A 26,912-nucleotide genomic window follows, 5' to 3' on the forward strand; every position below is an offset into this window, starting at 1 on the left:
ATTGCATAGGATTATACAGCTGAACTGAGCAATATAGAATTGATGGATCATTCAATATTTTTCTGTTGCGCAGAGATTTCACAAGCTCATTATTATTCATCCTCGCTCATCTCATGCCCTCATGCTAGACTCATGGCATTGCTGATTGGCACCACATGCCATTCCCAGTCATTGCATTGACTCTGCAGGGCGGTTCCATTGATCAAATCCGAATCGCGTGTCTGCCATAACTTGGTGATCACTGCCCGTGTTCTAGCAATATTCGAGATTGTTGAATCGGCCATTGTTGCTAGGGAATGTAGCACAATCGCTCGTCCCGACCCTGATTTTATTTCAGACTCCGGAAAGAGCTCATCATCAGATGGGTCAAGCTCCACAGCTGCCACAAAGACTGGCCATGTGACATTGACCAGCGATTTACGGTCCAGAAGATCCGATACGACCCGCAGAATCTGGCGCACATAACTCTTCACCAAAGGTGTGGTGGGTCCAGCCCCATACAGAGAACAATGTAAGTAAAGCATCGCAGCCAAGCGCTTGGCATCTGCAACCAGTGAGAGAATTTCATCGTCGCCCTCTCCCACCTCTTGGACTAAGTTCTCTAGTTGGCGTTCAAGGGAGGCCGCACGTAGTGAGAACGATGCCTTGTCCGTATCAGACGTATGTTGTCTCCTTGTTCGACTCATATCCGTGATTTTGGCCAGGATTGAGACCATTTCAGGACTGCACCCCATCCAAAGATCGATGTTGCGTTCGTCCGGTTTCCAGTAGTCGGTACCAAACAAGACCTCTTTGGCACATGCGGTTCGACCCATGACATCCTGGAAGGCAAAAAATTGCTCTGCAAAAGTCGTCACAGGATCCGATGGGGTTGTTGACTGCGATAATGCCATTTGCTGTTTTCTTCGCAGTCGGATTAAATCGTTGGCGCCTTTCAGATGGATGGTCCATTGTTGATCGCACTTGTCCACTATCTCGTACAAACATAGCATGATCATGATGACCAGTACTTCAGGATCCATGGAGCATGTCAAAGTTCCCTCTGACGAAAGCCGTTGACGAAGGTCCCTCAAAGCCTCTGATTTATAACGCAGGCCGATTGCACTATAGCTTGGATTGAACCTTGACCAGTGGCATGCTCCCAATGCTTGAATGGCTTTGAAAAGCGTAGGAGAAGCCGATAGACAGAATGGAAGAATCACAGAGGCAAACGGCGAAGAGAATGTGGAGCTGGCGGTTGTGCGAGGGCACACTTGTTGAAGATAGTAATCGAATAGCTCTCCGTGCCCGGATCTGGATAGATCTGGAAACAGTGCAAGAGACGGCGGAAGGCTTGGGTTGAAATTTGGGCTAATCCCTCTGAGATGTGGGAAATGTTGTAACCAGGACCATATTTGGTGGTTTCTGGGAAATGGTGAGTCAGAGCTTTGCGCAATTGAAACCAGTGCATTCAACTCGTCGAAGTCAACGTTCACTTCATCTGGGTGTTCGAAAGTTGACACACCGCTGTTTATGAAACCCCAAGGGTTAATAGTTGGCACTGGACACCACTCATGCATTTCCGAGGAAAGCGAGCCATGTGTAGGTCGTGTATGTTGATTTGCGCCGGTTTTGTTCCACACACCTGCACGCCCAAAAGCCACTCCACGACTGATGAATTCCGATTCCCATTTTAAAACCAGATTCTTCATGCATGGCAATCCTTTCTCCCGGCAACGTGTGCAAATGGGCTTTTTTATGTCACACCGGACGCGACTCGCCCGACATTCTTTGCAGCCATCGCGAGATCGGGTCTTCACCGGACCTGTACGGTCTGCAGCTTTTCTTCGTGGCATACGAGTTACCAATTGAAGTATAAACTTCACATGGTATGAATCAGCTTAGGGTCAAGGATTGTTGAGATGGTTGAAGTCGGCAAAGAAAATTGCGGGTCGCGAGTGGCGGAGAAGGGGTCTTTGCCGCCAAATCTATTTAGCTACTACACACGTATATTGTATATACCTACGGAGTAGGGTGTGTTACAAAAGAACCTCGTTCAATAATTTGCCCCATTACAACACGATTTTTTACTCATCTACCCTTTAGAACTCAAATGTAGTGTCTGCTCACATTAGACGGCCATGTGAAATAGGGGAGGCACACGCAGCTATCGTCGGGGGGATATCATCTGTCCGGCGGAATCTTGCGGTATGGTCTTTTCCACAATTGGTATTCTGCGGAATCATCTACAGAACGTACATAGCCTCAGCGGGGCTGATAAGACGCGTGTGCATGTTCCCCTGCATACTACAACAGTGCAATGCCCGCTGCAGTCTTGCAGCACCGTTGTCCAGACCGTATCCATATACTATCAAGTCAACAGATGAATTGAATTGAATACTAGGCATTGTTTTTCTTCCACTCTGCCGCACAATCGCCAAATGTCACAAATTCAACCTCGTCTCCCTGCTCCTTGAGCCACGAAATCATTCGGTCAATCATCCCAATCACATGAGCCATTCCACTGGTATCTGGGTGCAGGACCAAAGGGAAAACAAAGCCTTGCTCGGAATCTTCCTCAATTGATTTTTCGAGAGCCTCACTGTAGAGGAACTCAAATCGCGACTTCCAATTCTCCTCAATGGTGATCGTACTGACAAAACCATGCGAATTGGCAGTACCTGCTAAAAACTGGAGAGGGGTCATGTCCTCCATATACCAGTTGCACGGAATTTCAACCAAAGTCTGGGGAGTCTTGGCTGCAGGGGCAGGGAGGGGCTTCATCCAAGTGGAAGCAGACTTAGAAGGCGAAAAGTCAATGGCCTTGGGCTCTGACACGCGAGGGATAAAGTACAACGACGAATCATGATGGGTAAGAGAGGAATCTGGCCTGAATTTAGTTCTCTTGGAGTCACATATGATATGAACAAAGTAGCATACCATATAAAAATCCAAACTCTTCCAGAACTTGAATGGTGTTTGTTCGCAACTGATACAATGGCGCCCTCCACCCTCGAGGTTTCTCTCCGGTCAAGTCGGTAGCCAACTGCACACATTTGGCAATAACTTCTCTCTCCTGTGATTCGGTCATTTGACTGGAGCCCTCATGCGCATATCCATGGCAACCGATTTCGGCGCCCGACTGAACAATTGCTTTGGTCTCTTTTGGGAACGATTCCATTGAATGACCGGGCACAAACCAAGTCACCGAGGAACTTATCCCATGTTTCTTAAACAGGCGCAATAAGCGTGGAACTCCAACTTGAGCTGCGAAAAAGCCACTGCTGTAATCGGCCAGATTGGTTGTAGCCGAAGCACCAGTGCCTAGAAAACCCGAGACGGCATCAAAATCCACGGAGAGTAGAATTTGGACTTTTGGTTTCCGGGAGGAAGGCATTTTTAATGAATTTGAGTGTGATATTGTAATCTAAGTAGTGAAAAGGTCAAGGTTAAGGGGAAGACGAAGTTCGAGTCAACCGAAAGACGACCCGACACTCTGGATCCACCCCGCCATAGAGAGATTCTTCAGCCCTTACAACCTCAACTTTTGTCTTTGTCAACCTTGGAATTCACATCTGAATTGGAGAACAACATGTGCTTGACTCCGGCTCAACAAGTCTACTCTTGTTATCTTCTTGATTGGACACAGCAACATCTAAGCTCGGGTTTCCCGTAAAGAAGTTGACCGGTTTGAGAGCAACCACCATCTTTTCAGATGGCATCACTGGCCAATCCTCAATTCTCGGATTGTGAGTCGATCCAAATGTGTGCCAAATAACAATGTCTTCGTTTCGCACTGTTGACTTGGAGTCCGGGTTATTTCTACGCTGAGCAATAGCTGAGTTAATCCCTTGGCCACCAAGGGACTGCATAGTATGTTTTCCGGCTGGGAACAGCTCCTCATCGTTATAACGAGTGATCCAGATCGCGTGGCTCCCATATTCAGATCGCTTTGCATGGAAAGACTCCGGATGGGCCAGTAGCAGTTGGCTATAGCATGGAACGAGTTTGAATCCAACCGGCGTACCGGTGATAGGGTTGACTTTCGCCTCATTGATAATCTTGAAAGTGCGATTCTTGTTAAAATCAAGATCTAAACCCCCCTCTTCTGTCACAATCTTTGAATGTGTTGTGTACCCGACCCCGAATGGATTTCGAACGGATGGGTCGTCAAAGGGCAAAGCGTGGGACTCTTCAACCTGCAACGAGTTGGCAACTCCATCAATCGCAGGATCGATACGAAGGGAGAACAAGTGTTGGTGATATGGTGCAAGAACACCTGGAGCAACAATAGTACCATACCCAACGTTGTCACCAATGTTGATAGGACTGGTAGACAAGATCCCAGTGGCCCGAACTTCATAATGAATCGAAGCATCTTGGCCAAAGTGGAAAGCAAAGATATACTCATAGTTGCTGACCGTGATGATGGTTTGCAAGACCAGAATACGTGACCTCACCACCGCGGCATTGCCTGTGCGGAAGTTTGTGTGCTTCCATAATATCCCATCATCTTGCTCATGACAGCAGATGATATTGGGCAATTTCAATGGTTCTCCCGAGCAAGTGTTGTGCCATCCATCAAAATATTTGATCAGTCCTAGGCAATCACATCCAAGACTTAGGTTATTTGCATTGATACCTGCACCATCGTTACCAAGGTCAAATGCAGCCTTGCGTGGAAACGGAGCACGGGGATCACCATAAGGCACAAACATCTCTGCCAAAGACAGTCGATAGAAGAGACTCCGACGGTCATAACGAATGTCATGTAAGGTGAGACCCTCACGATAATTGAAACCCACTCGCATAGTCCATTTCTCCCAGGTTAATAGGTTTCCATGTGACTTGAAGGAAACCCCTTCTGGCTGGACAACCTGGTAGGGTTTGGTGGTTGTGCGCGGTGGTGGTCGTAGACTGGGATGGTATTCACTCATAGCAGTGGAATGGACCTTGCAAGTATCGTATGGTCGAGCTTCTTCATGAACCCTTTCACTCTCAGATGAAGGTAAATGGTAGACCTTGGTCACTTTGAGATGCTCAGAGACCTCTGCACACAAATCAAGTGGATATGCGTAATAGTTAGCGTCGGCATTATCAACTAGTCGCATGTAGAACCAACACTATGCATATATGTTAGCTGGGATATAAATATTGCAAACATCGTCAGACAAATACTGACCATGCTAGTCCGCTCCGACATGTCGTTCATGCCATCAGTCGCATAAGCCCACGGTTCAACAACGACCGAGGCCCCTGGAGGTAGCCTCAGCTTTCTGATTTCATTTTGTACCCTTTCATCTGCCATACAGGCATTTTCAACATCTTTCATGTAAGCCGAGTCAATAAACGAGTGTTTTCCCACCAGGATCTCTTGTTGAATAACAGCACACCGGTCCAGATCAACCAGAAGCTCGGTGAGTTCGTTTGACCCCGAGTCACCACGAACGATCCCTTGAATATAAGCGATACGAGTAGGTCGAGAGACTTGGGGCTGTTCAAGATGTTCTCTCTCCAAAAATGCTATCATCTCCTGCTTTGGTGGCTCTTTCAAGGTGATGACACGAAAGTTGAAACTTTTTCCATGGAGTAGCTCCTGGACAACTTTTGCTGCCTACTATATGGTAAGTATGAAATTTAACTTTTCTCTAATAGAGAGGAATTACCTTGGTAATCTCCTGGGGTCCAAGAGGGTCAAAAGGGTGTGTATCAGACATAATGGTAGTATTTAAGATGTAGATGGGAATAATGAAGACAGTGTGATTAATCTGGGCTTTTATAATTCAACCTGCAAGATATATAATCAAGATAACAGGACAATGCACGAGATTCGCTAAGATATAAGAATAACCGAAAAGATTAGCTGGTCAATCGCTAAGGTAAAGAATAGCCGGAGGACCGAATATCTTCGACTCCAAAGGTTAGAACGGAAATATTTTGGTCCATAGGTATGATTTAAATTGTTTAGTCTTTGAATATGATTATCTGGTTATATATTTTTGAGTTATTTATGAAGACTCGAAGTATATGCTCCGAGCTTCCAAGGTATACTACTCCAGCTTGGTAATAGACCATATTATATAACCGAACATAACAACGTATCAATCTAACAAGTATGATATCATTTGCAATTACTATGTAGAATCATAATGCAATACACATGTATGTATACTCAGTTAACTATGTAGTGTACACATGTCTTATGATTTCGCCCCCATCCTCGTGGCTTATCTCCTGCCCCGCCTCAACTCCTTTCTCCCCTCCAACTCGTATACCCACTGCAAAACACTGCAAATCACTGAAAATATGACTTCACCTCGCACCATTCTGGTCTTCCAGCATGATGCTAGTCTACACATTCTTGAAACCACGGTGATGACCGTTTTCCCTTTCGATGTTCTCGAAGAATCGAGTCGTCTACTCTTCAAAGATGCCAGCGAGGAACACCACGTCGTTGTCACTCAGAAAACTATTTTCCACCCCCAAGGCGGCGGTCAACCCTCCGATACGGGTGTGTTAAAAGGCCCATCTGGAACTTTCACCGTCACGGCTGTTCGCACGGATCCCAATGGACAGGTGCTTCACCTCGGTCTCTTCGAGGGCTCATCATCCGCTTTCAGAAGAGGCGAGAGCGTCCAGCAGGCAATTGATGTAGAAAAGCGTCTACTATATTCACGTTTGCATACTGCAGGACATGTACTAGGCGCATCTGTCCGACATCTTTTGGAGAAAGAGATTGAGAACTTCGATGAACTGAAGGCCTCACACTTCCCCGACTCGGCAGCATGTGAGTTTCAAGGCTCGATTGAAGGAAAATGGAAGGATTCTATCCAGAACAAGCTGGATGAGTATGTCCGCGCCAAGATGCCTGTTCAAATCGAGTGGTGGGATGAAGAGGATTTCCGCTCGCGTGGACTGGAGCGATTGATTCCTGATCGTAGTTTGGTGCCCGCAGGTGAAAAGTCTCGGGTGGTCAACATCGTGGGCGCTGAAGTTTACCCTTGTGGAGGCACACATGTCGATACGACAGATTTGTGTGGACCTGTGACAGTGAAGAAGATTTCGCGAAAACAAGGAAACTCGCGAGTAAGCTATGTGGTGAAATGATGTTGATTCATTTGTTCCATGTCCAAATTTTGGGAACACCAAATAGACAGGGAGTGAGGAGAGCATGACAAAAGTACCCCAATAGACCAAATCAATAGATAGTTTCACGAGATTTCACCTCGGCAATGTGATACAGAAAAAAACATCGACAGTACTTGTGAGAGCGGTAGGACTATGTCAGGACCAGACCGTTGTTGTTTGGGACAAGGGTCCAAGAAGCAAAAGCCATTAATAATACGGGTGAATACTCCAAGGTAGAAACATGATATGATGTCTAGAAGTAAGTGCTAGGTTCATCGAGATGGCTCTATGTCCTGGAGCTGATAGTTTTCCTGACTATCGTGTGAAATGAAGGGCTGCGCAAGAGCCTCCTCATCACCCAATTTAGCAAAGCCATCGGGTCCAGGAATATCAGCTTTGTCATAAGGAACGTCACACATGACCGACCGCAGCGGTGGATAGTAGCGGCGGTACGAGAACCAAGCTATCAGCATGCCCAAGAGTCCTCCACACGTCACATCATATACATCATGTCGATAATCGGCTAGGCGAGATAGGGCAACCATTAAAGCACACAGTAATGGGAAAAACGCAAGTAAACAGCGCCCAAGATCCGTTCGAGGACGGAAGACATGCATTTGACCACACAAAAAGCTATATGGTCTTTGTTAGATTGAGTGTCCCAGCGCTGTGCGTTTGAAGAATGACCTACAGATATAGATAGCCCAGACCACCAAAAGAGAAGCTGCTATGTCCACTAGGGAAGCTCCTCCACCCCTCTTGTAAAATGTGTTGGTTGGATTCTGTGCAGACGGTCCATGCGACCAGCGCATTGTTCGATGTACCTCGGGAGGGCTTGCAGCGCGATAACAAGTCCGGACGTGGTCTCCCCGCCGCATTTTTGATTATGTCCGTTACGAACGATGTCAACATCAAAGCCACGAATAGCCCAAGTACTGTCACTTGGGTCTTTTGCACACCGGCGCGAAACATTGCGGACCAAGCGAGAATAACCAGGAAAGGAATCAGACCAGCGAAGATGACCGACCACACTATTATTTCCTGTTGGAATCAAGAGAGACAGACTGTATCATTGGCAATTGACTTACAAACAGGAACTCGTTCGTGGACGGCGAACGGGTACTGAATGGATTTGTTATCGAGCGAAAACATGCGATGGAACGGGTTCACGAATAATTGGATCTATTCATGTGTCAGAAAAAAAACCCTGTATGTATCCACCATTGATATCGTTAACGACTTACTAGTACCCATCCTACCACCAGAAATCCCAATGCGATGTAGTCGGCGGCATAGGTCCGTTGAGCAAAGCGAGCTGCAGCACCAGCGAGTCCAACGCGTTGTAGAATCGGGGTCGAGCCGTTCCCCGAACCATTGTGAGGCATCCTGCACAACTGCCGAGGACTTCAGAAAGATCTTCAGATCTTCACTGGGAGCATGTCGAGATTGAAAAAGGTCAAGTTGACATTCGACGCATTCCGGAAGCACAGACCACGTCACCGCCTCTCTCCGCTCTGTCTTTCGCAAACACACCCAAGAGGAACTTCCACACTTCCACTCTGCCCACTTGGCTCACGTTTCTCTCTTTTCTCACGTCCATCACCTTCGTGCTGATAGATATGGCCGACGAGAACCAACAACGAGCCGTGAACACAGCATTTGCGCCCCCACCACCCTTATGGAAACACTTTACGCGCGAGAATATCGACAGGGTGGAGCAAATCAAAGCCGAAGCTTCCAAGAGCGAAGATGGACGGTTGAATAAGAACAAGCAATGGTCAGCAGCCGAATTGCGCGCTCTGCAGCTCCCCTCAGAGCTCCGGTACCTAGTGCCGCCCGACATCCCTGAAGGACAATACAGCGTCTTTGGCGAATTGCAAACTGTTCGTGCCCCTAAATCTGAGCTCTGCGCCTGACAAGACTGACTCTGAAATAGCTGTCTACAACATTGCCATCCTTACAAGAGCAAGGGATCGAACAGCTCTATCCAGAACCCCCCGCTGCCGGTACCGAACAGAACTCGCAACCCTCGCCCCCTCTCAATCACGCATACTACCTTCTCAAGATCAGCAAGTCTCTGCTCCTTAATTTCCTAGAATTTACCGGTATCTTGTCGGTTTCGCCAGAACAATTTGAATCCAAGGTCGAAGACCTGCGTAACTTATTCATCAATGCGCACCACCTTCTCAACCTCTACCGTCCCCACCAAGCCCGCGAATCACTCATCATGATGATGGAAGAGCAGCTCAACCACAGCCGAGAGGAAATGAAACAAATGGACAAAGTCAAAGCGGAGATTGAGAGTGTACTAGAGCAATTGCAAGCGGAGGGCAGCCGCGTGAGTGGCACTGGGTCGGAAGACGATACCGACCAGGCCAAAGCGCTGAGAGAAAAGACCGATGAGCACTCTCGATTGATCTGGGATCTGCTGGACAAAGAAAACTGAATTCAACAACGGGCTGGTCCTTCGAAATTTGAACAGTATTGCCTTCTCCAAGTCGACTGGCTGGATTTTTCCTGCACTTTCTGTTCAACCGTGACACTGCTTTCAAAGTTCCACCTCATCCTTTAATAACCCAACGCGGAAGACTCAAACCAAGGAGCCATCAACATCCAACAATATGTCCCTCGGGGATTCTATCCCATGCGTGTGATAGGCACGCAAGCCCACTGGGATGCTAAATCTGACGCCCTGATGTGTTGATTGAATGATGGCGCCCTTCGCATCATGCCGATGCAGATATTGGACCACACCAATATATGGATGAAATCCTCTGATGTTCTAACAAGCTGCTGCCACAAATGGCACCTTATTTCAGAACACTGAACTACCTGAGACCCGCTGCCTCAAACCCCCATTGCATTTACCCAAGGAGCCGCAACATGCCAATTTCGCGTGAACCTCTGCCGGGAATTATTGCTTACAATTACAGACCGCATATATAAGATATCATTCTATTGAACACTCCTCTGACTATCTCTAATCAATGCAATATAAATGACCGAGCGTCCTTCTATTAATATTAATAATATCTCCGTCAATTCTAAGTACCATAACCAATAAACTCCCCCCGCTAATTTCCAGCCAGTGATATCGACCTGTAAAACAATAGGAAGAAAGCAATGTGCAAATCAATTAGAGGCGGCGCGCTGCTCCGCCCAGGCCTTGTCAATGGCACACTCGGCCAATCGCTTTAATTCTATAATGAAATCGGCGACCAATTTGAAGTGCACAACCTCATTTGCATGCAGTTTCCGTGAGAAGATACGCTCAATCATAACAGTGGCGACTTTCAATCGGCCCAAGTCTTCGCGCGAATGTGGGTCCAGTGGGTTCTGAAGAATGCTGCAGAAGATGGTGAGGAGCGCAGACATAGGGTAGAAGATTAGAGTCCTGAGACGGATTAGCTTGGGCTTCAGATAGCAGGACAAAAATTACATACCAGAAAACACCGTCAACTACTACATGTTCTGCCGCTTCGAGGTAACATAGACTTGATCGACTGGCCTCCACTGAAAGTGCCATACTTGAACTCACTCCATCCATCATACCACTTTGTCCTTGCATCCATGCCTTGCATCTTCCACTTGCTTGATGGATGATGGTCATGCATAAGTGATAATTCATACGCAGCATGACAGAGTGCATACCCATATGCGGATCGGAGGTCTCGGGAGAAAAAGACATGGTTGGACGCCATCTAGGAGGGACAGATAACCGCCATTCTTCTAGCGCGTCATCGAGTTCCCGGATTGACTTGAGCAGCTCGGCGTCTGATTTTTGGAGACAGCTAACTGAATATAGCTCTCGATGCGCTCGGGATTTGATCATACTCAGGCGCAAGTCAAATGGAAATACTGGGCCGTACCATGGGGCCTCCTCGTTTTCCACGTCCAAAAATGCTCGATCGAGATAGCCCGGTGGAAGTGTTAGCTCACAATTTTCGTCGGCGATGGTAGGCGGCTGACCCGTGCGCAGGGCAAGGTCTTTATCAAGGGTGTAGCAAATCCAGAATAGATTCCGTAGTTGTGAATGCTTTTTCTGGCTGCGCTCATTCGCCGACATCCCGTCACCGCGAAAAAGATTACCACCAAGCATGAAAATGAGTCGTGCAGCAACTGCCGCATAGTAGTTTGTTGCCCGCATATTTCCAGAGGATAGCTCGAAGACAATCTTATGTATTCATGGTCAGTTACCGGACCTATGCAATCAGAAAGGCTCACTCACCAACATGGTAAGAGCCTGCGCCGCGTCCAGACTGGCAGACTCTTGTAATACTTGAGGCATAAGGAATTGTGCCTTGGTAGCAAGTATATCATGATCGATTGGACTGGTTGTAGGAGAAGTCGCCTTGACAATGTCCTTGACATTAGGTAGGCGAGAAACAAAGGTAAGAAATGCAATGACACAAACTCTGGCACTAGCTTGGCCATATTTGAGGGTAGACTGCGATTGACTGTAAGCTGTTTTGAGGGTCTCCTCAAAAAGCTCCGGGTCTATCACAGGAAAGATGCGCCGCATCACCTTGGAGCTCGTATATGCCTGGAAGTATACCTGCACTGTTCTCCAGTCGGGAAGTTCATAGGGATTGCAAGTGTTCATGTTCATGTTCATCATAACAGTGTTGAAGGTCTGTCCGCGTTCTTTATCCCAAGGTGCTCGCGCTGGACTAAGTTTGTCAATTGCGACATGCTGTCCGGTGCGAGTTTTGATCCATTCCCGTCCCTCGGGAAAGAGGAACGGGGTGCCTGTTAGTAAACTGATAACACCCAGCTCTTTTCCCGCAAAGTGAACTCGGAACGACGATGAGTCTGGAGACTGAGTGTTGCTTGGAGAGCTGCTGGCAGTGGTGTTGGCTTCGAAAGATTGAGGCGAGTCTTCAGGCACTTTTGCCAATTAGTCTCGGGGGTATTCCTAGGTCTGCATATTGAAGAGACACTATACCAGAAATTTGATCACCCATTAAGTTCTCTGCCAAAAGCTGCTCGATGCGACTAATTCGCTCCGATAGTCGTGAAACTTTGGGGCGTCTTCTCTCCAACGTCAGACATATAGAAGAACACGCTCGAGGTACAGACTCACCCCTCCTCATTGACATTTTTTCTTTTCCTCTGCACCACTCTGTCGAACGTACAGGCGATATTATGATGACTGCACCAATTACACTGCGGAAGTGCAGCATCACATTTGATCTGGGACCAGTTTAGCGATGGGATCGAGGGTTGGAGAAGAACAAATCGACCTTTCTTTTGTAACAGGAATCACAGGCACGGGCAGTCCGTGTCCGCGGCTGATCATCCGAAGCATTAGATGCAGGATACATTGTATATTTGGTATGTCTTCAGGGAAATTGGAAATTAAGCTCAAAAGATTGCCGATAGCTGGCCCCGGGCCCGCTGACAAAGTGGCCGCTGACTCAGCTACAGCATGCCTCAGGCAGATCTATGAGTGAGATGTTGATAGAGAGATTTATATGAATTGGTTTGTGTAGTGTAAGTGATTACTGAGTTCATATAAGCTGCAAGTTAGAATAAAGCCATTAAAATAATAATATATTGGTGCGCTCGGGGTATCGCATGCGTACTTGACCATCGGAAACGGGAATGAAATTAAATGCAGTATCTCCCAATCCCCTTGGACCCTGATTCACACATATTCCCCATAAATTTCCCTCATCTTGACCGCTCCACGTGCGATCGGACCGTCAACCACCGAAATCCCCAACCAGAAAGAAAAGCGTATCGAGGGAGATTGAGAGGAATGGCAGCCAGCTCACATCACAATGCATATGCAACAATCGCACTCTTCATCGCCGCAGTCACACCCAAAGCATGGCTTGGAGACTGCTTTGATGGGCTTTTTAATGGAGCTACCAGAGCTGCTGGAAGGAAGGGTACAATCGAAAGGGGTTGAAATAGAGGTGACGGCCATGGCGGAGGGCAAAGGCTTGGATCTATTGGAGATTGTCAGTCAAGTCCGAAAGAGAAAGGGAACAAAAGGGTATAGATACCAGAAAACAGCGTACCTTTCAAGCAAAGATAAAACAAGGGGTATAGGGCTGAAAGCAGTGGGGGTTGGGGGAAATGAAGGGAAAAGTGAGAAAAGTAGGTCCCAGCAGGCAGCCATATATTAAATGTTCCCACTTAAACCTCTTCATTCCCACGAGATAGCCCAAGAATTAAATCATGAGTTGAAATGAGGAATATTTTTATAATCTCCATATCAAAATGGGCCACGTCACAACAATATAGTATACCATCAAGCCTCAGAGCATACTTAGGGTACAAAGACAGGATCCATGTTGTATACCTCGCTTGGACTTATTTGAGTGTTATATGTCCCTATGTAATTAATATAGTATTCCTTCAGTGTATATTTTAGAAAAAATCAACTAAAAGAGAAACTCCGCTCTCTGGCAATCGGCATGACTTCTGTCTGTAATAACATCATCTTTGTCCCATTCAGATAACAGGCTCTAGAAATAAATGTTAGTATATTTTCATAGAGGTCAAGGCATTGAAGTGACACACACATGAAACCCATACTCAAGCTCATTGCGGTGGACATCTTTCCCTTGGCTTTCATGTTAAGATTCCAAATGAAGATCCACGGAAGAAGAGCAAAGTAGAAGTCCACAGCAGCACACCAGCTTAAATTGCATCAATATCAGCGTAGGATTCATATAAACAGCCGAGGAGGGTATCATACATACAAGCAAAACGGAGAAAGGGGTGACTTGGACCACAGTATGCCCTGAGACGCGAGGGTCATATATAGATTGAGACGGAAGACGTTGGACCTAAAAGATGATGGCAATCATTACCGACACAATGAACAAGCTGATTATCGAGATCCATATTGAAATACGATGTCATTGCTTGGCAGCAATGCGAAGCAGGAAGATTCCCAGCGACAGCTTCGCAATCGCCATTCCTAACACGGCAAAAGTTTGTCCAATCATTCGTTATAGACGGCCTTCACGGCTGAGTCCATCTCCAAGGTACTTATGGATTGTCCAAATCCATGTCCACCAGCAATCATGAGAAAGTCGGTGTAAAGAAGTAGAAATATCTAGAGTTAGGTCGGTATTCTATCACAGGACTAGCGTTAGGAGGTTTTACAGATGGGATTGGTGGGGGAAAATCTTACCCAGGTCAAATTGAAGACACTCCAAGTGCCTTCACAGTATATATTCGTGTATAAAACCTGAGAGGAACCACAATAACAGAGGGCAAAGTCATCGCTCGCATTACCGAAATGGCACGAACGCCTTTGCCACCCAACAACATCTTCCAAATTCAGAATGCCATTCAGATTAGAAACATCAAGCCCTATAGAACAATGGAGACCGAGAAATTAGATATGTTCCATGTTCGCCAGGGAAAGTACCATGTGGTTGACCCGCGAGCTGCACACAACGTACGGCCCAGCGGTCCGCATTGGCCCCAATGTGCTCGACCTAGATATCCCCGAGTCGATCAAGACAATTGACAACATCAAATCGGATTATTTGAAGGTGAACATCTCTCTTACCGTAAGTGGTGACTAGTATTGATCATCCCCTGTGACAGGCCGAGTTTTATCATGGCAGTCTACAATCTCTTCAGCGAGTGCAATGCTAAATTGCATGCATAGAAGAAGAGGCCTATCTCGAAACATTATTCCCTGACAGGCCCATATCGATGATATGATCTCCTACTTATGTCAACGCCTAGAGGAGAAATTCATCGATAGATCCAACCCGACTGAGACACGCGACCTAGGTGAATGGATTGCGGATTGTGAGTTCAAGTCCTGTACATCTGTCCTTCCTGGGGATTATAAACCAACCAGACACCTGGGACGTGGTTGGCAATGCCACATTCCGCCAGCTAGTTGGTTACCTAGAAAAAGGGTGCAACTTTGACAAGACCCTGCGTATCGCGAATTTCGCCATGGATTTTGCCATGGACTACTTTTCTCTAGTAGGACAAATGCCAATTCTGGATCCCTTGGGAAAAAAACCCCCCCGTCTACCGAATCGGCCCGCCGCTCTTCGGGACTGTCGCCAACATATCAATCCAGCACCTCATGGATCGATTTCAGAACAAGGACACCCACTACCATGACCCCAGCAAGCCCGAATTCCTATAGTTGGCATAAATTTCTACCTTGTGGGCGCAATAATACGTCTGACTTGGGCGAAGATGCCGAAGAGTTCGTCCAGAGAGATGGCTCCGCGATGAGACACGGGAGACCGAAGATTACTCGCCGGAGCTGAAATGCTGCGATCTACGACAGGACAGGTCTACAAAGGGGATATAGGTGCACAAGTAGGTAGACTTTGCACAAAAATTCAAAGTTGAAGATCAAAGCATGTAGTCATTGACAGTATATACAGCAGCAACTTTTGAGGGGGTTCATCAATCATCGCCGCAGTGACTGGGGTATCGTCTAGTCATCTCGGGCTTCCTAGCCATCCGTCTATCCATTAAATAAATCCTTTTGTGTTCATCAATCCATAACAGAGAGCATTCGGCTTACAGCTGCTCCACCCAGGGAGCGGCACCGGGCTGCATCTGGTTCAGCCACTTGACAAGCTCAATGAGCTCGGCCCGACGCTCATCCTCCAACTGATCTTCGTCGCCGGTGAGAACCGACTGGAAGACAGGAAGGAGGCTAGGGGTGAGTTCGCGGATAGTGATATCCTCCCACTTGTACATCTGGCAGATCATGCGGTACAGAGGCTCGTTCTCTTCAAAGTCGTTCTTCAGGGGAAGAATGTTGACGAGAGCAGGAAGAACATCCTTGGTGGGGACACTGTCACGGTAACGCAAGATCATGCGGCTGACACAGCCGGTGGCGTTATCCTGGAGACGCGAGACATCCATCTGAAGGCAAGCCTCAAGGCGGGCGAGAATGGTAGGGATCTCCTTGATGATCTCGGCCTCAGCGTTGGAGTGCTGGATCAAACGACCAACGGCGTAGGCAGCGTTGGACTTGGTCTGAGAGTCCTCATCAGCGAGGCGGTGAAGGAGCAGCTTCAAGAAGACAGAGGTGAAGGGGGTCACTGCGGCACCCATGCCGTTGATGCACTCAGCGAGGACACCGACAGCAGTGGCGCGCTCAAGAGACTCAGTGCTACCAGCGTAACGAAGAATGGTCTTCTCGAATACCTTCCAGAGCTCAGCGAAGCTCTGACCCATGGCAGCGGCCATGCCAGAGACAACGTCCAGGGCAGTGTCGACAACGATCCAGTCGAACTCGGAAGATTCCTCACCAGCCTCGAGAGTCTCCTCCTCAGGGCCGAATTCCACTTGGCAGATGTGCTGCTTGGTGATAATATCAGTCACCATTTGGATCACGTTGTGAAGCATGGTCTCGTTGGCAATGAGGGCGGGACCGCAGAAGCGCAGGTTCTCGGCCATGTTGCGGTTAATATCGGCGACAGTAGAACTATTAAGTATCAGTCAGCAATCAAGTCATTGAATCGACAGTGATAGGTAATGAGGCAATGGTAGAAGTATATCTCAGAGTGTAGACTTCGCCGTTTACATCAAGTACGCCTTTGGCGCATCAAAGTGAGCTGGGTTAAGCGGAAAAACATCATCATAGAAATTGGGTTGGGGGGGCTAGGGGGAAAAAAGAGAAAAGAAAAGATAGGTTGAACATACCGGTCATCTTCTTCGGTCCACATCTTGACAGTGGCCGTCATGAGAATTTCACCGAACTTCTGGACCTCCTTGGCAGGCTGAACCTGAAGGGGGAGACCAGGCTGCCACTTGGGCATCTGGCCATTCTCCTCGGCGATGGCAAAGAGCATAGCGTATGAGCGGTGCAGAGTGCTAATAGTGCTCTTGCGAACACCCTCATAAGGGTGCTCACACAAGGGCATGACATGCTCAATGGTCTTCTCAAAGTAGGGCAGGAAGGCGCTGCGGGTGTGGGTGACAAGGTCACCGATGACCTCAACAGCAATCTCCTTCTCGAGAGAAAGAGGAGTGGTGGCGGTAATGTCATCCCATTCGTCCTCATCCTCAAGATCGACATCCTCGATATCGCCATCATCTTCGTCGTCGGCACTTGCGACCTTGACCTTGCGGCCGTTGAAGGTAACCTCCTGGCCAACAAGGTCCCTGGCAGCACTGCCGAGGTCGACATCAAGGTCGCTCTCGTCCTGTTCGATGCAATCATACAGGCCCTTTACAACACCGTCAAGGAAAGGAGCAAAGTGTTCGCCGTAGACCTTAGCCATAGCACCCCAGAAGATGTATGTGCTCTCCTTGAGACGGGAGTGACCGAGGTGCAAAGCTTCCTCAGTGGCGCGCATGAGAGGCTCAACGTACGGCTGGTAACGCTCGGGGCCAGCGGCGGCGGCCATCTCACCCATGGAGTCAGTGACACTGGCACGGAGGTCGAGTTCGTCCTCACTGTCCTTCACAGCAGCAAACTCTTGGAGGAGATGCATCGACTCATCGAAGAATGAGAGGAAGGAGTCTCCGGCAGAGGATGCAAGGGAGCCAAGAGCACCGGCAGCAAGAGCCTTGATCTTGAAATCGGGGTGCTTGAAAAGGTTGTGCAGGATAGGAACAAGCTCGGCCTGGTAAGGAGAAACATCCTTTTCATCGAGACCATCAACGACAGCATCAATGGCACTGATGCCGGCCTTGATGATATCGAGTGTGGGGCCTTCCTCCTCGCCCTTGTACTCTTGCATGGCGCTGGCCAGGTTCTGGAAGAGCAAGGGCATGAGGCGCGCATGCTCGGAGCTGAGATCTTCAACGAGATCCTCTGCGAGACGAGCGACAGCGTGCAACGAAGCCTGGCGGACCTTGGGGTCCTGATCAGCAAGGAGCTGGAGGACCATAGGGAAGATCTCCTTCATCTGAGTGCTGATGAAGTCGGGGGCACCCTCAACACACATACCGAGGGCCATGATACCAGCGCGACGGTAGTCTGGGTCGGTGTTGTTGAAGTATTGACCGAGGGCGTTGAGCAAGGGGACAACGACCTGGCTAGGAGGCAGGCTCTGGGAGAGCATGTCCAGGAGGCCGAGAGCCGAGCGGGCAGGAGTGATATCATCATCACCAGGGGCGGCATCGCCCAGCTCGGTCACAATTTGGAGGGCGGTGCGTGTGAGCTCCTCGCCAATGCGCATGCCCTGAACCTTAAGCTTGCGGTACTGGATGGTCTGCATCAGGAAGCTGATGGCCTGGGTGCGAACATCCTCATCCACCTCGGTGTTGGCAGAGATCTGGTTCATCAAGATGACCAGGTCCTTGAGGTGGACAGTCAGCAAAGCAGGGTCACAACCAAGCAGAGTCTGGAAGACTTCGAAAGACTGCATGATGTGGTCCTCCTCTTGCTTCTCAATAGAGTCCTTGAGGATAGCGACCATCGCGGGAACCATCTCTTGGAAAGCCTTGACGGGAGCCTCATCCTCCTCCGAGTCAAGGTGCATAGCAAGCTTGCTCAAAGACATGAGGGTATTGATGCGGACTTCGGCACTTTCGGGGTCCCGGATAGTCTTGTTGAAGAGGTTGAAGAGGTCCTGGAACTTCTCCTCAAAGCCTTCACCAAGAGTGTCCAAGATGGTGAAGAGAATGTAGATGGCCACCGCACGCTCAGCGGCGTTGCCATTGTTGCCAGCCTGCAGCAGCAGGTTGGGCAGGTCTGCCCACTCGCCGTCGTTCAAATCGATCTTTGCAATAGCGGAGATGATCTGAGCGATAGAGTGCTGGACGAGAGATGAACTCTCGGCCATGGTGGAGCGAAGCAGCTGCTCGCGGATTTGGGGCTTCTGGTCGGCGGGAACCTTCAACCAGTGTTTGGAAACGAGCGTACGGGACTCAACAGAAGAGAGCTGGCGCAGATTTTGGTCATCGTGGCTAGTGCAGATCTGGATGAGGAAGACAAGGGATTCGGGCTTGTTGTAGAACTCCTTTTGCAAGACTCCGGTGGCCTCCTTAAGGTTTCCCTGGGAGGCTACATGAAGGGGTCAGCGAGACGAACATGGGCTTCGACGTTGCAAGACGAACTCACGATCCAGGATAATCTGCAATTGCTGCAGGAATCGCTGTTGATCCATGATGGAAGGGGGGATGTGGAAGATTTTCAGGTGATTTTTCTTTCTTTCCTTCTTCCTTCGGCGGTTTCAGTTGCCCTAGCTCTCTATCAGAGACTCAGGCCACAGAACAAAGATTGAGCAGTCTGTCTCAGACAAACAACTCAAATGGGGTATCACAAAGCAATATTGACAGGAAGAAAAAAAAAGGAAAGAGAGAGGAAGATGAAGAGAAAAAGAAAGGAGAGTGGTGGGGGGAGAGAGAAGAAAAGGGAACAGGAAAAAAAAAAATTTAGGGGAGTGGGCTGGTGCCTGATTAGGCTTAGCGTGGGAACAATTGTCAACACGCGGGAATTTGGGCAGAGATTTCTTTGACTTCATTTATATTGGGTTATATTAGGGTTATATTAGGGAAATTGTACTAGATTACATGTATACATTATGTTGTACAGAGTACTATCATATTACGGTGATCATTCACACAGTCGGTCCTTATTGTAGTGTGTAATTGGGACATGATCATTATGACTATACCAGCTATACCTAAGTCACAGGAACCTTCATGCCTCACGAAGAATGTAAGAATTTCCCGAATTGAAGATAGAAAAATAGAAAGAGAGAAAAAAAATTTCAAAGATTCCTTCGCCCTAAAACTCCTCTTTCATCCATCTTGCTCCACAGAGAGCAAACTACAACATATGCCTCTGCAAAAATAACACCAGTTAACAAGTGCTTTGTTATGTGCTGGCACCCGTGCATCCGGTGAGTTCCAGAAGACCCACACCAATGAAGCCCCAAACAACCGAGGCACCACTTAATATTCATCAGAGTCATAATCATCATGGACTAGGGATGAGCGGTAGCCACGTGAAGCCAGATTGGCCTCTAGGCCACCGTCAGACGCAGGGTCAAAGTAACCTAAATCGGTCAGTAGAGTTCACATTATTCAATGGTGATGGGTCAATTTGTACGTACCGCCGCCGCCAAAGTAGCTGAGAGCTACTGGTAAGAAGATGAGAGCATGCGTAGCAGCAAAAATCACCAGGGCTAACCACACACGGAAGTAGTAGATCTCGAAGATCTTGCTCCGAGTAAACGCCAGGACACAAACTCCTAAAAGTTTGGTTACGGTGATACCACTGAAGACACTCCCGCCGACATTGACCAAAGCCGCCCATGCTCGAGCGTCCTTTCCACGGAATTCAGCAGGCACCTTCTCCATAATGGGTCGAGCGGGGAACATGAATGCCCGGGCAATGTGAGCACAGAACTCAACACCAATACCCACACAAATGATCAAATTGACAAGAGACACGGCGTTCAGGGAGACACCAGCAATCGCCATGGTGCCAATGATATCGACCACTATCATAACCACTGTAGTTGTAACGACAGCGCCCGTGGCTATCGAACCCAGTATAACAGAGGTTAAGACGAAGATGATAGCCACCGCCGACCCAAGAAGGGTACCAGTAAGTCGCACAATGGAAACGTATTGATCAAAGAAGATATAGAACTTAGAATATGGGAAGACGTCGATGTTATGCTCCTGTGAGATGCCATCTGCAATCCGGCGAGCTGCAATATATGCCTCGATGAATTCATCCTGGCTCCGAAGAGGCGTGTGACTAGTACGGAAATGACTGGCATTGATGGTCGTATACTTCTCATCAATCACCAACGCATTGCTGTAGGGCGCTTTGCCACCAAGGGGGCAAGAGGCATCGGTAGGAGCATCGATCCATTTTTTGGCATAATGGATAAATTCAGGTCCTTCTGGCATCCCCGAGAGAGAGATGTTCCAGGCAGGAACGCGATCCTCGAAACAAAGCTTGCCGTTTTCTTTGCAACAGTCTTGCTGGGGGTTCAACCAATAGAAGAAATCATCAATCCAGCTGGCAGCAGAGCCTGCAAGATAAGAAACATTCGGACGCTTAGACTCTTGCTCGAGAATAAAGGGTAGTGAATATTCCTCGCAAGTGGTGAACCGTCCACAGAGCTGTTGTTGGTGACTTCGCTCGCTAACATTCACATTCCGGGTCACGAAGTAGACCGGAGGCCCCACGCCAAAGTATGAATCCAAGTCGTTAAAATATGAAATCAGGTACGAGTCGCTAGGAAGCGCGATCCGTTGATCTAACCCAAGAGGAACCTCGGGAATAAAGGCTAGACCAGCAGTCAAAACACCCAAGAAAAATATAACAACGCCAACTTTCACTCGACGATCTAAGAGGAACGGAGCGTAGACTCGACGAATGAAGGCCTGCAAAGTACTCTCTGCGTCTTGTCCGCCGTGATTTTCCTCGGGGAAGCCGAACGAGTTTGCTTTTCGGACAGTAAGACAAGGGACACAGTCCGCACGAAGACTCTGCACCCGTCTCTGGTTCAGAGCCAAGACGGAGATGAACATGGTAATTTGCAGAATAGCATTGATGAAGACAGCACCGGCGGCGTATGCGGCGAAATTTTTGACAGCAGGCATACCAACAAAGACGCCCAGGGCAAAGGCCACTGTCTCCGTCAAAGCAGACAGGAAGATGCTAGGTCCGATTCGACTAACCGCTCGGGCAACTCGCTCGTCGATTTCTTCATCGGGATGGCTGATATTGACTCGCTCGAATTCGTGAACGATTAAGAAAATGTTGTCTACTCCCACTGCCAGGACCAAGAATGGAATAACTTCGGCAATGATCAAGGTCACCTTGACGCCCGCTAGCGAGAACAGTCCGACCGATGCAGACACAGACATCAAAACAATAATGATCCCGACAATCCCCAGTGTAAATTTGGACTGAACAAGAGCATTGGACGGGTTGGTCAGCAGAGACCTCCAGGTAACTGTGACCGAACCCAGGGCCATCGAGGCGTAGAAGAACATGATCAGATAACTGATGACAACGATCTTCGCATCTGTGTTGGTTGACTTATTCAGTTCCTGCTCCAAACTGACCTCGGAATTGAAAGACACGCGAAGGCCTCTCTCGGCAGCTTCTTCTTGGACCACCCCGAGAACGGCCTGGAAGGTGTTCTCCCAATCGATGGCGTTGGCTTCTTCTTCTGTTCCCTGTGCGTAGTTGTTTACAACCCAGGTCACTATGAGTGCCTGGGCATCCAGGACATTCCCTGTGTCTTCATATCCACCAAGAATCATTTCGGGCTTGAGGGGCTGCGAGAAATCGGGAAGACAGCTAGGGTCCCCAGGCGACTCTGTGCAGTGGTTTAGTCTGTCTTTCCACGTATCTGGGTCAAGATTTAAGACAGAACCGCCGAAATACCCAGTGACCGATTGCACGACACAGGCTTCTCCGGTCGGCTTGAAACAAACGTCATCAAAGTTGAGGGCCTGGTCCAACGAGATCACGCGCCGCACACGAGACTCGACATCAAACCACCAAGTGAGGGTTTCATAGTCCAAGAGCGGACGTGAATCGTTCTCCGGACGGTTATTCACCAAGAATGCCTGTTCAGCTCGGTAGAATGGACCAAAGCTCTGATCAAAGAAATCCTTCTCCTGGGCGGCCGCGGATGAGGGACTCACCCAGAGTCGCACCGGATCCGTTTCAACCGTGAAGCTCCACCACCCTAGGCTCAGCAGTGCCACTCCAAAGACACTGGAAGATATTGTTATTCCTGGGAAACGCGCACAAGCACCACCGACTTGATGGAACAAGGCTGACAACACAGAGTTGAGCTTGTACACTCCGTGTGACCTTTCCATATATCCTCCACGGTGCATGACTTCCCCCTCATCTTCGTCATCGCTGGGCGTAGGATCTTGCAGCAAGCGCACCCGCTCTGGTTTGCGGAACCGGCGTTCTTTGTATGTAACATAGCTCGCGAGAGCGATAACAAACAACAAAAAGATGGAATAAACGAGGATGACGGCAAAAGATAGACATGGTAGAAGTCCTACATGACATATCTCGTGGGGAGAGATGGCAGGCAACTCCGGACACACATCCGGGCAGTCGACACAAGAGCATCGGAATGATTTGTCCTCATCATTGCAGGCCTTTGGCCTTATTGACAAAGCCCCCATTCCTTGCGGGTCAGATCCACTAGGCTCTGTGTGATAGTTAATCTGGAACGGGCTTCCGAGAAACTTCTTATCACCTAAAAATTTCATAAAATGGGTATAGTCTTTCGCGCCACCGCCGATGAAGTCGATGGCTTTTCCACCCGATGCACCGTTCTTCACGTTCTTGCAGCTATCGAAGAAGCCGCTCTGGTACTCTTTGGACCAAATATTGTCCAACTCGGTCACAAGTCTTTTGCCAGAGCTGTTTTCTTCTGTTTTGGTGACATTGATGAATAGCGACTGATCGGGGGAGCACGTAAAGGTACAGAAGATGTTGAAGAAGTTGTCTCGGCAGGCGGGACAGGATGCGATAATTCCCTCTGCTAGTTTGAGGTTACTTGAAAGCGCGTCGATCTATGGTTGATCAGCATGAATGGGACAATATACAAAGACATGGCAACATTGTTGAATTTAGAGGCCGGGATCGCTCACCTGTTCATCTAGACAACAGACTGGGCCTTCGCTCCACTTGGTGCCACACAGATTTATCAACTTCTGGCGGACTGCGTCTTCTGGTTGCTGTGCCAGGTCATTATCGGGACAGGGTAGTTCTCCCCCGAAAATAGACTGCTTTCCACAATGACCTCGTATAGCACAACGGCCCTTTTCGTGGATTTTGGTTTCGCCCTGTGCACCGACAAGCATGGGCGCAAAAGAGCCCAGCCCAACTATCGCAGCGATAGCCCTGGGTAACCGCATCTTGCCGGGGCGGATAGGCGTGGTGAGAGAAAAGACCCTTTCTACCAGTCTTCAATTAAGATGTCGAAAGTGACACTTTCAATACTGGAGGTTGGCCATGCACTGGTCGCCGACCAAGTCCGTGTGGGGAAGGTTGCAGGCCGAACTCAGGAGCTGGTGCAAGGAGGGAATGCGAATTTTAAGGGACAATTCGACGAGATTGTTTGGTACAAAGATCCGAGTAGGATCAGATTAAGATCAATATTTTAAGCTCGATGGTGGCTAAGGTAGAAAAGGCAATAGAATAAGTAAGAGGAGAGAGCAAAGCAAGCTTTCAGAAAGTGAGTGACGTGAAGGCGGAGACCCCCGGTAGAGACATTGGTCCCCCCGCACGGGTCACGCAACAAACCCAAGTACCCTTTCCAGGTCGGCGCTAACGTCAGGCACGAATGATTTGGCTATATCGTGGCTCGAATCATATTGTAGAACTGACCTGTGTCTGACCTCTGTCTTCTTGGTATCTAAAAAACCGAGGTGGCTCAAAATATATTTCCCACCTTATGGGTGATTTTTAATATATATGTTCTTTGTCACTTGAAGAGAAGCTTAAAAGAAGTTTACGTTGTAAGCTCTTAAGATATGTAAGCTCCCTTTAAAAATTCTCATGATTTCATTCGGAAAAATAATACAAACATAGAAATGACCGACTCCGAGCTGAACCGCATTCTATGAACAGGAACTCCGAGTCTCAAAAGAAAAGAGACAAATGTGACTGTGTCTGCATCGCCAGTGATTCAGTTAGCGATGAGAACAAATATGAGAAGAACCCAGAGAGATATCATGAGATGTCACAAGTGAAAAAAAGATTGGCAAAACCATTCGCCCAAGGGGTATCATCACAATGCAGGCCTAGCAACATAAACATGCAACCTAAAAGCCGTCATCATCGGTCTGTTGGTAAACGTGGCGGGTTCGGGTCGGATCCTTGCGCATGGTTTGTCCAGAGCCTGTGAATCCCACTAGAAGATGAGACCAATTAGCATCCATAAGAGTCGAGATGAATAATTTATAGAAAATCCATACCTCGTGCATTAACACCTTCACCTGTGCGGAACATGCTCTCCTTTTTGCCGAACGCACCCTTGCCCTTGCCCTTGGTTTTCGCAGCGAAATCCTTCCATTTATTCTTGCCTTCTTCGAGCTCCTTCCCCGCTTTGACCTTGCGGGGCATCTTAGCGGGACGAACCAGTCCATCACTGGCTTTGTTGGGTTCATTGCGAGCCTGGGTAGCTAGTGCGGGATTGATATCTGCTGCGGCGGAGATCACACCGGGGTGAGGGAGAGCGGGCGAGGGAGGTGCCGAACTGCCTGGGGTTCCATCAGCCTTGCGCTTTCGCGAGTCAGTGCCAGAGATGGGTCGGATATCCTTGGCTGTCAAATTTTCCACAGTTGCATATGACTTGAATGTGACCAGGTACACTGGGTTGGTCGATGAGCCAGTGATGGAGTTAATTTTGGCCGGGTAGAAACCGTGATCGCCGGAGACCCAGCGCGCAAGAACAATGTCATTCACCGAGAACGATACGGGAGTGGTAGTTACAGCAGGTGCTTCCTCTGGATGCTCGGTAGGCTTTTGGAAACCATTATCCTTAAATCGGCCACTCTTGGGAGCCGGTTTGGCGGGCGCAGTTGGCTTGAGTTCGGCGATTTGAGTTTGGAGAACGGTAATGTATTCTTCGAGTTCGGTTTTGAGGCTGTTTAGTTCCACATTATCAGGGTCTACCTCCAAGCCTAATGCGACAGTTTCAATCTATTGATTATAAATTAGTTAACGGATCACAACGCGTGGTGACTTGGGGGGGGGGGGAAATTTGCAGTAACTAACCTGAGATTTGCATTCCGTCAGATCTGTCTCCAAGGAAGCGATATCAGCCATGGTGGATTCTGATTTAGATAATTGTGCAAGATACACCGTGATATTAGAAACTTAATCCGTTTGACGCGTATCTGCGAGGAAGTGAATGGATTGCGGAGAAATGATATTATGTATCTCAATGGCAAATTCATCCCGGGCTGATCACGTGCACTCTACTTCCGCCTTTTTCTCCGCCTTTGATATACGGTTTTACGCCACTATGTACCTACATGGATGTGTCCATGAGTACTCCGTACTCCGTACATAAGTACTAGATAACCTTGGTAAATTGTCAAGGCTTTTGATTTTGAGAGGATTGAGTCGAGTAAGCTTATATTCTATACCTAGGCCAGTAGGCATTCTATTTTATTCAGTATGTTATGATATGAAAATAAGTCATTACCTTAAATTACCTTATAGTATCGCATACATCATAGACCTGATAAGCAAGTCCGATAATCCACTTTCTGCAGATCGACCGAGATATGCATATTAAGGTCTACATTGCTTTAGAACTATGGAGTACTCCATATACTCCGTAAAATATGGTATATAAAACATGCATATTAAAGAAATTCCCTGTTTTCCTATGGGATCAAGGCAAAAAGTGGCAACGTCATTAAATGGTCTGACCTCGGGATAACTCGATCATACCGGACCGGGGATTGGGATACCCGTGGGGCCAGGCCCGTGAGACATACCTCCTATAATGTACGGAATAACTTGCAATTTCTGATGCCGAGGTATATTGCCAAGTCAAAGATATGAGTCAGATAGCATGATCAGATGAAACTGTACTCGGAATTCCGGGAGTAGGATCTACAACGGAGTAGTATATACCATAATCCGTGGTATGTTTACGGAGTAGTATGTATACAACATAGATTCAATCTTTTGAGAGAAGCTACTCGAAAGTGAAGAAAAAAAAAAAAAAAAAAAAAAAAAAAAAAANTCAAAGCAGAGACATTAACAACCAATCATATCTCTTAAACAATTCACCGCCCATCCATGATCGCCCTCCTTCCCCCCCCCCCCCCCCCCCCCCCCCCCCCCCCCCCCCCCCCCCCCCCCCCCCCCCCCCCCCCNCTTT

At 48.2% G+C, this 26,912-nt stretch overlaps 12 protein-coding genes across 12 annotated transcripts; 3 read left to right on the forward strand and 9 right to left on the reverse strand.

The window, feature by feature from the left end:
- Nucleotides 1–119: 119 nt before the first annotated feature.
- On the reverse strand, nt 120–1,022 carry PEX2_065090 (fungal specific transcription factor domain-containing protein; the record flags this gene model as incomplete). The annotated part of the gene is made up of 1 exon (XM_016743780.1): nt 120–1,022. The coding sequence occupies one exon, from the start codon at nt 1,020–1,022 to the stop codon at nt 120–122; it is 903 nt and encodes a 300-aa protein (XP_016594672.1).
- A 1,357-nt stretch (nt 1,023–2,379) lies between these two features.
- PEX2_065100 (polysaccharide deacetylase family protein) lies at nt 2,380–3,376 on the reverse strand (the record flags this gene model as incomplete). The annotated part of the gene is made up of 2 exons (XM_016743781.1): nt 2,380–2,864; nt 2,920–3,376. The coding sequence occupies 2 exons, from the start codon at nt 3,374–3,376 to the stop codon at nt 2,380–2,382; spliced, it is 942 nt and encodes a 313-aa protein (XP_016594673.1).
- Nucleotides 3,377–3,548: 172 nt separating this feature from the next.
- On the reverse strand, nt 3,549–5,696 carry PEX2_065110 (amine oxidase; the record flags this gene model as incomplete). The annotated part of the gene is made up of 3 exons (XM_016743782.1): nt 3,549–5,102; nt 5,162–5,593; nt 5,646–5,696. 3 exons carry the CDS (start codon nt 5,694–5,696, stop codon nt 3,549–3,551), a joined length of 2,037 nt encoding a protein of 678 aa, XP_016594674.1.
- A 589-nt stretch (nt 5,697–6,285) lies between these two features.
- On the forward strand, nt 6,286–7,086 carry PEX2_065120 (putative alanine--tRNA ligase; the record flags this gene model as incomplete). The annotated part of the gene is made up of 1 exon (XM_016743783.1): nt 6,286–7,086. The coding sequence occupies one exon, from the start codon at nt 6,286–6,288 to the stop codon at nt 7,084–7,086; it is 801 nt and encodes a 266-aa protein (XP_016594675.1).
- A 757-nt stretch (nt 7,087–7,843) lies between these two features.
- On the reverse strand, nt 7,844–8,492 carry PEX2_065130 (uncharacterized protein; the record flags this gene model as incomplete). Its single annotated transcript, XM_016743784.1, has 3 exons — nt 7,844–8,146; nt 8,197–8,289; nt 8,352–8,492. The coding sequence occupies 3 exons, from the start codon at nt 8,490–8,492 to the stop codon at nt 7,844–7,846; spliced, it is 537 nt and encodes a 178-aa protein (XP_016594676.1).
- A 234-nt stretch (nt 8,493–8,726) lies between these two features.
- Nucleotides 8,727–9,553, forward strand: med7 (mediator complex subunit MED7; the record flags this gene model as incomplete). Its single annotated transcript, XM_016743785.1, has 2 exons — nt 8,727–8,990; nt 9,044–9,553. 2 exons carry the CDS (start codon nt 8,727–8,729, stop codon nt 9,551–9,553), a joined length of 774 nt encoding a protein of 257 aa, XP_016594677.1.
- A 686-nt stretch (nt 9,554–10,239) lies between these two features.
- Nucleotides 10,240–12,071, reverse strand: PEX2_065150 (putative C6 transcription factor; the record flags this gene model as incomplete). Its single annotated transcript, XM_016743786.1, has 5 exons — nt 10,240–10,501; nt 10,551–10,620; nt 10,759–11,281; nt 11,336–11,994; nt 12,053–12,071. The coding sequence occupies 5 exons, from the start codon at nt 12,069–12,071 to the stop codon at nt 10,240–10,242; spliced, it is 1,533 nt and encodes a 510-aa protein (XP_016594678.1).
- An 809-nt stretch (nt 12,072–12,880) lies between these two features.
- On the reverse strand, nt 12,881–13,039 carry PEX2_065160 (uncharacterized protein; the record flags this gene model as incomplete). The annotated part of the gene is made up of 1 exon (XM_016743787.1): nt 12,881–13,039. One exon carries the CDS (start codon nt 13,037–13,039, stop codon nt 12,881–12,883), a length of 159 nt encoding a protein of 52 aa, XP_016594679.1.
- Nucleotides 13,040–14,498: 1,459 nt separating this feature from the next.
- On the forward strand, nt 14,499–15,241 carry PEX2_065170 (Cytochrome P450; the record flags this gene model as incomplete). Its single annotated transcript, XM_016743788.1, has 4 exons — nt 14,499–14,642; nt 14,781–14,889; nt 14,942–15,072; nt 15,173–15,241. 4 exons carry the CDS (start codon nt 14,499–14,501, stop codon nt 15,239–15,241), a joined length of 453 nt encoding a protein of 150 aa, XP_016594680.1.
- Nucleotides 15,242–15,627: 386 nt separating this feature from the next.
- Nucleotides 15,628–19,175, reverse strand: PEX2_065180 (putative importin beta-4 subunit; the record flags this gene model as incomplete). Its single annotated transcript, XM_016743789.1, has 3 exons — nt 15,628–16,543; nt 16,762–19,072; nt 19,130–19,175. The coding sequence occupies 3 exons, from the start codon at nt 19,173–19,175 to the stop codon at nt 15,628–15,630; spliced, it is 3,273 nt and encodes a 1,090-aa protein (XP_016594681.1).
- A 790-nt stretch (nt 19,176–19,965) lies between these two features.
- On the reverse strand, nt 19,966–23,928 carry ncr1 (sphingolipid transporter NCR1; the record flags this gene model as incomplete). The annotated part of the gene is made up of 3 exons (XM_016743790.1): nt 19,966–20,069; nt 20,127–23,583; nt 23,662–23,928. 3 exons carry the CDS (start codon nt 23,926–23,928, stop codon nt 19,966–19,968), a joined length of 3,828 nt encoding a protein of 1,275 aa, XP_016594682.1.
- Nucleotides 23,929–24,837: 909 nt separating this feature from the next.
- PEX2_065200 (tudor domain-containing protein) lies at nt 24,838–25,843 on the reverse strand (the record flags this gene model as incomplete). The annotated part of the gene is made up of 3 exons (XM_016743791.1): nt 24,838–24,926; nt 24,991–25,717; nt 25,793–25,843. The coding sequence occupies 3 exons, from the start codon at nt 25,841–25,843 to the stop codon at nt 24,838–24,840; spliced, it is 867 nt and encodes a 288-aa protein (XP_016594683.1).
- Nucleotides 25,844–26,912: the final 1,069 nt, after the last annotated feature.

The sequence above is a fragment of the Penicillium expansum genome (genome assembly GCF_000769745.1).
Source record: "Penicillium expansum strain MD-8 chromosome Unknown contig211, whole genome shotgun sequence".
NCBI classification, from domain to species: domain Eukaryota; kingdom Fungi; phylum Ascomycota; class Eurotiomycetes; order Eurotiales; family Aspergillaceae; genus Penicillium; species Penicillium expansum.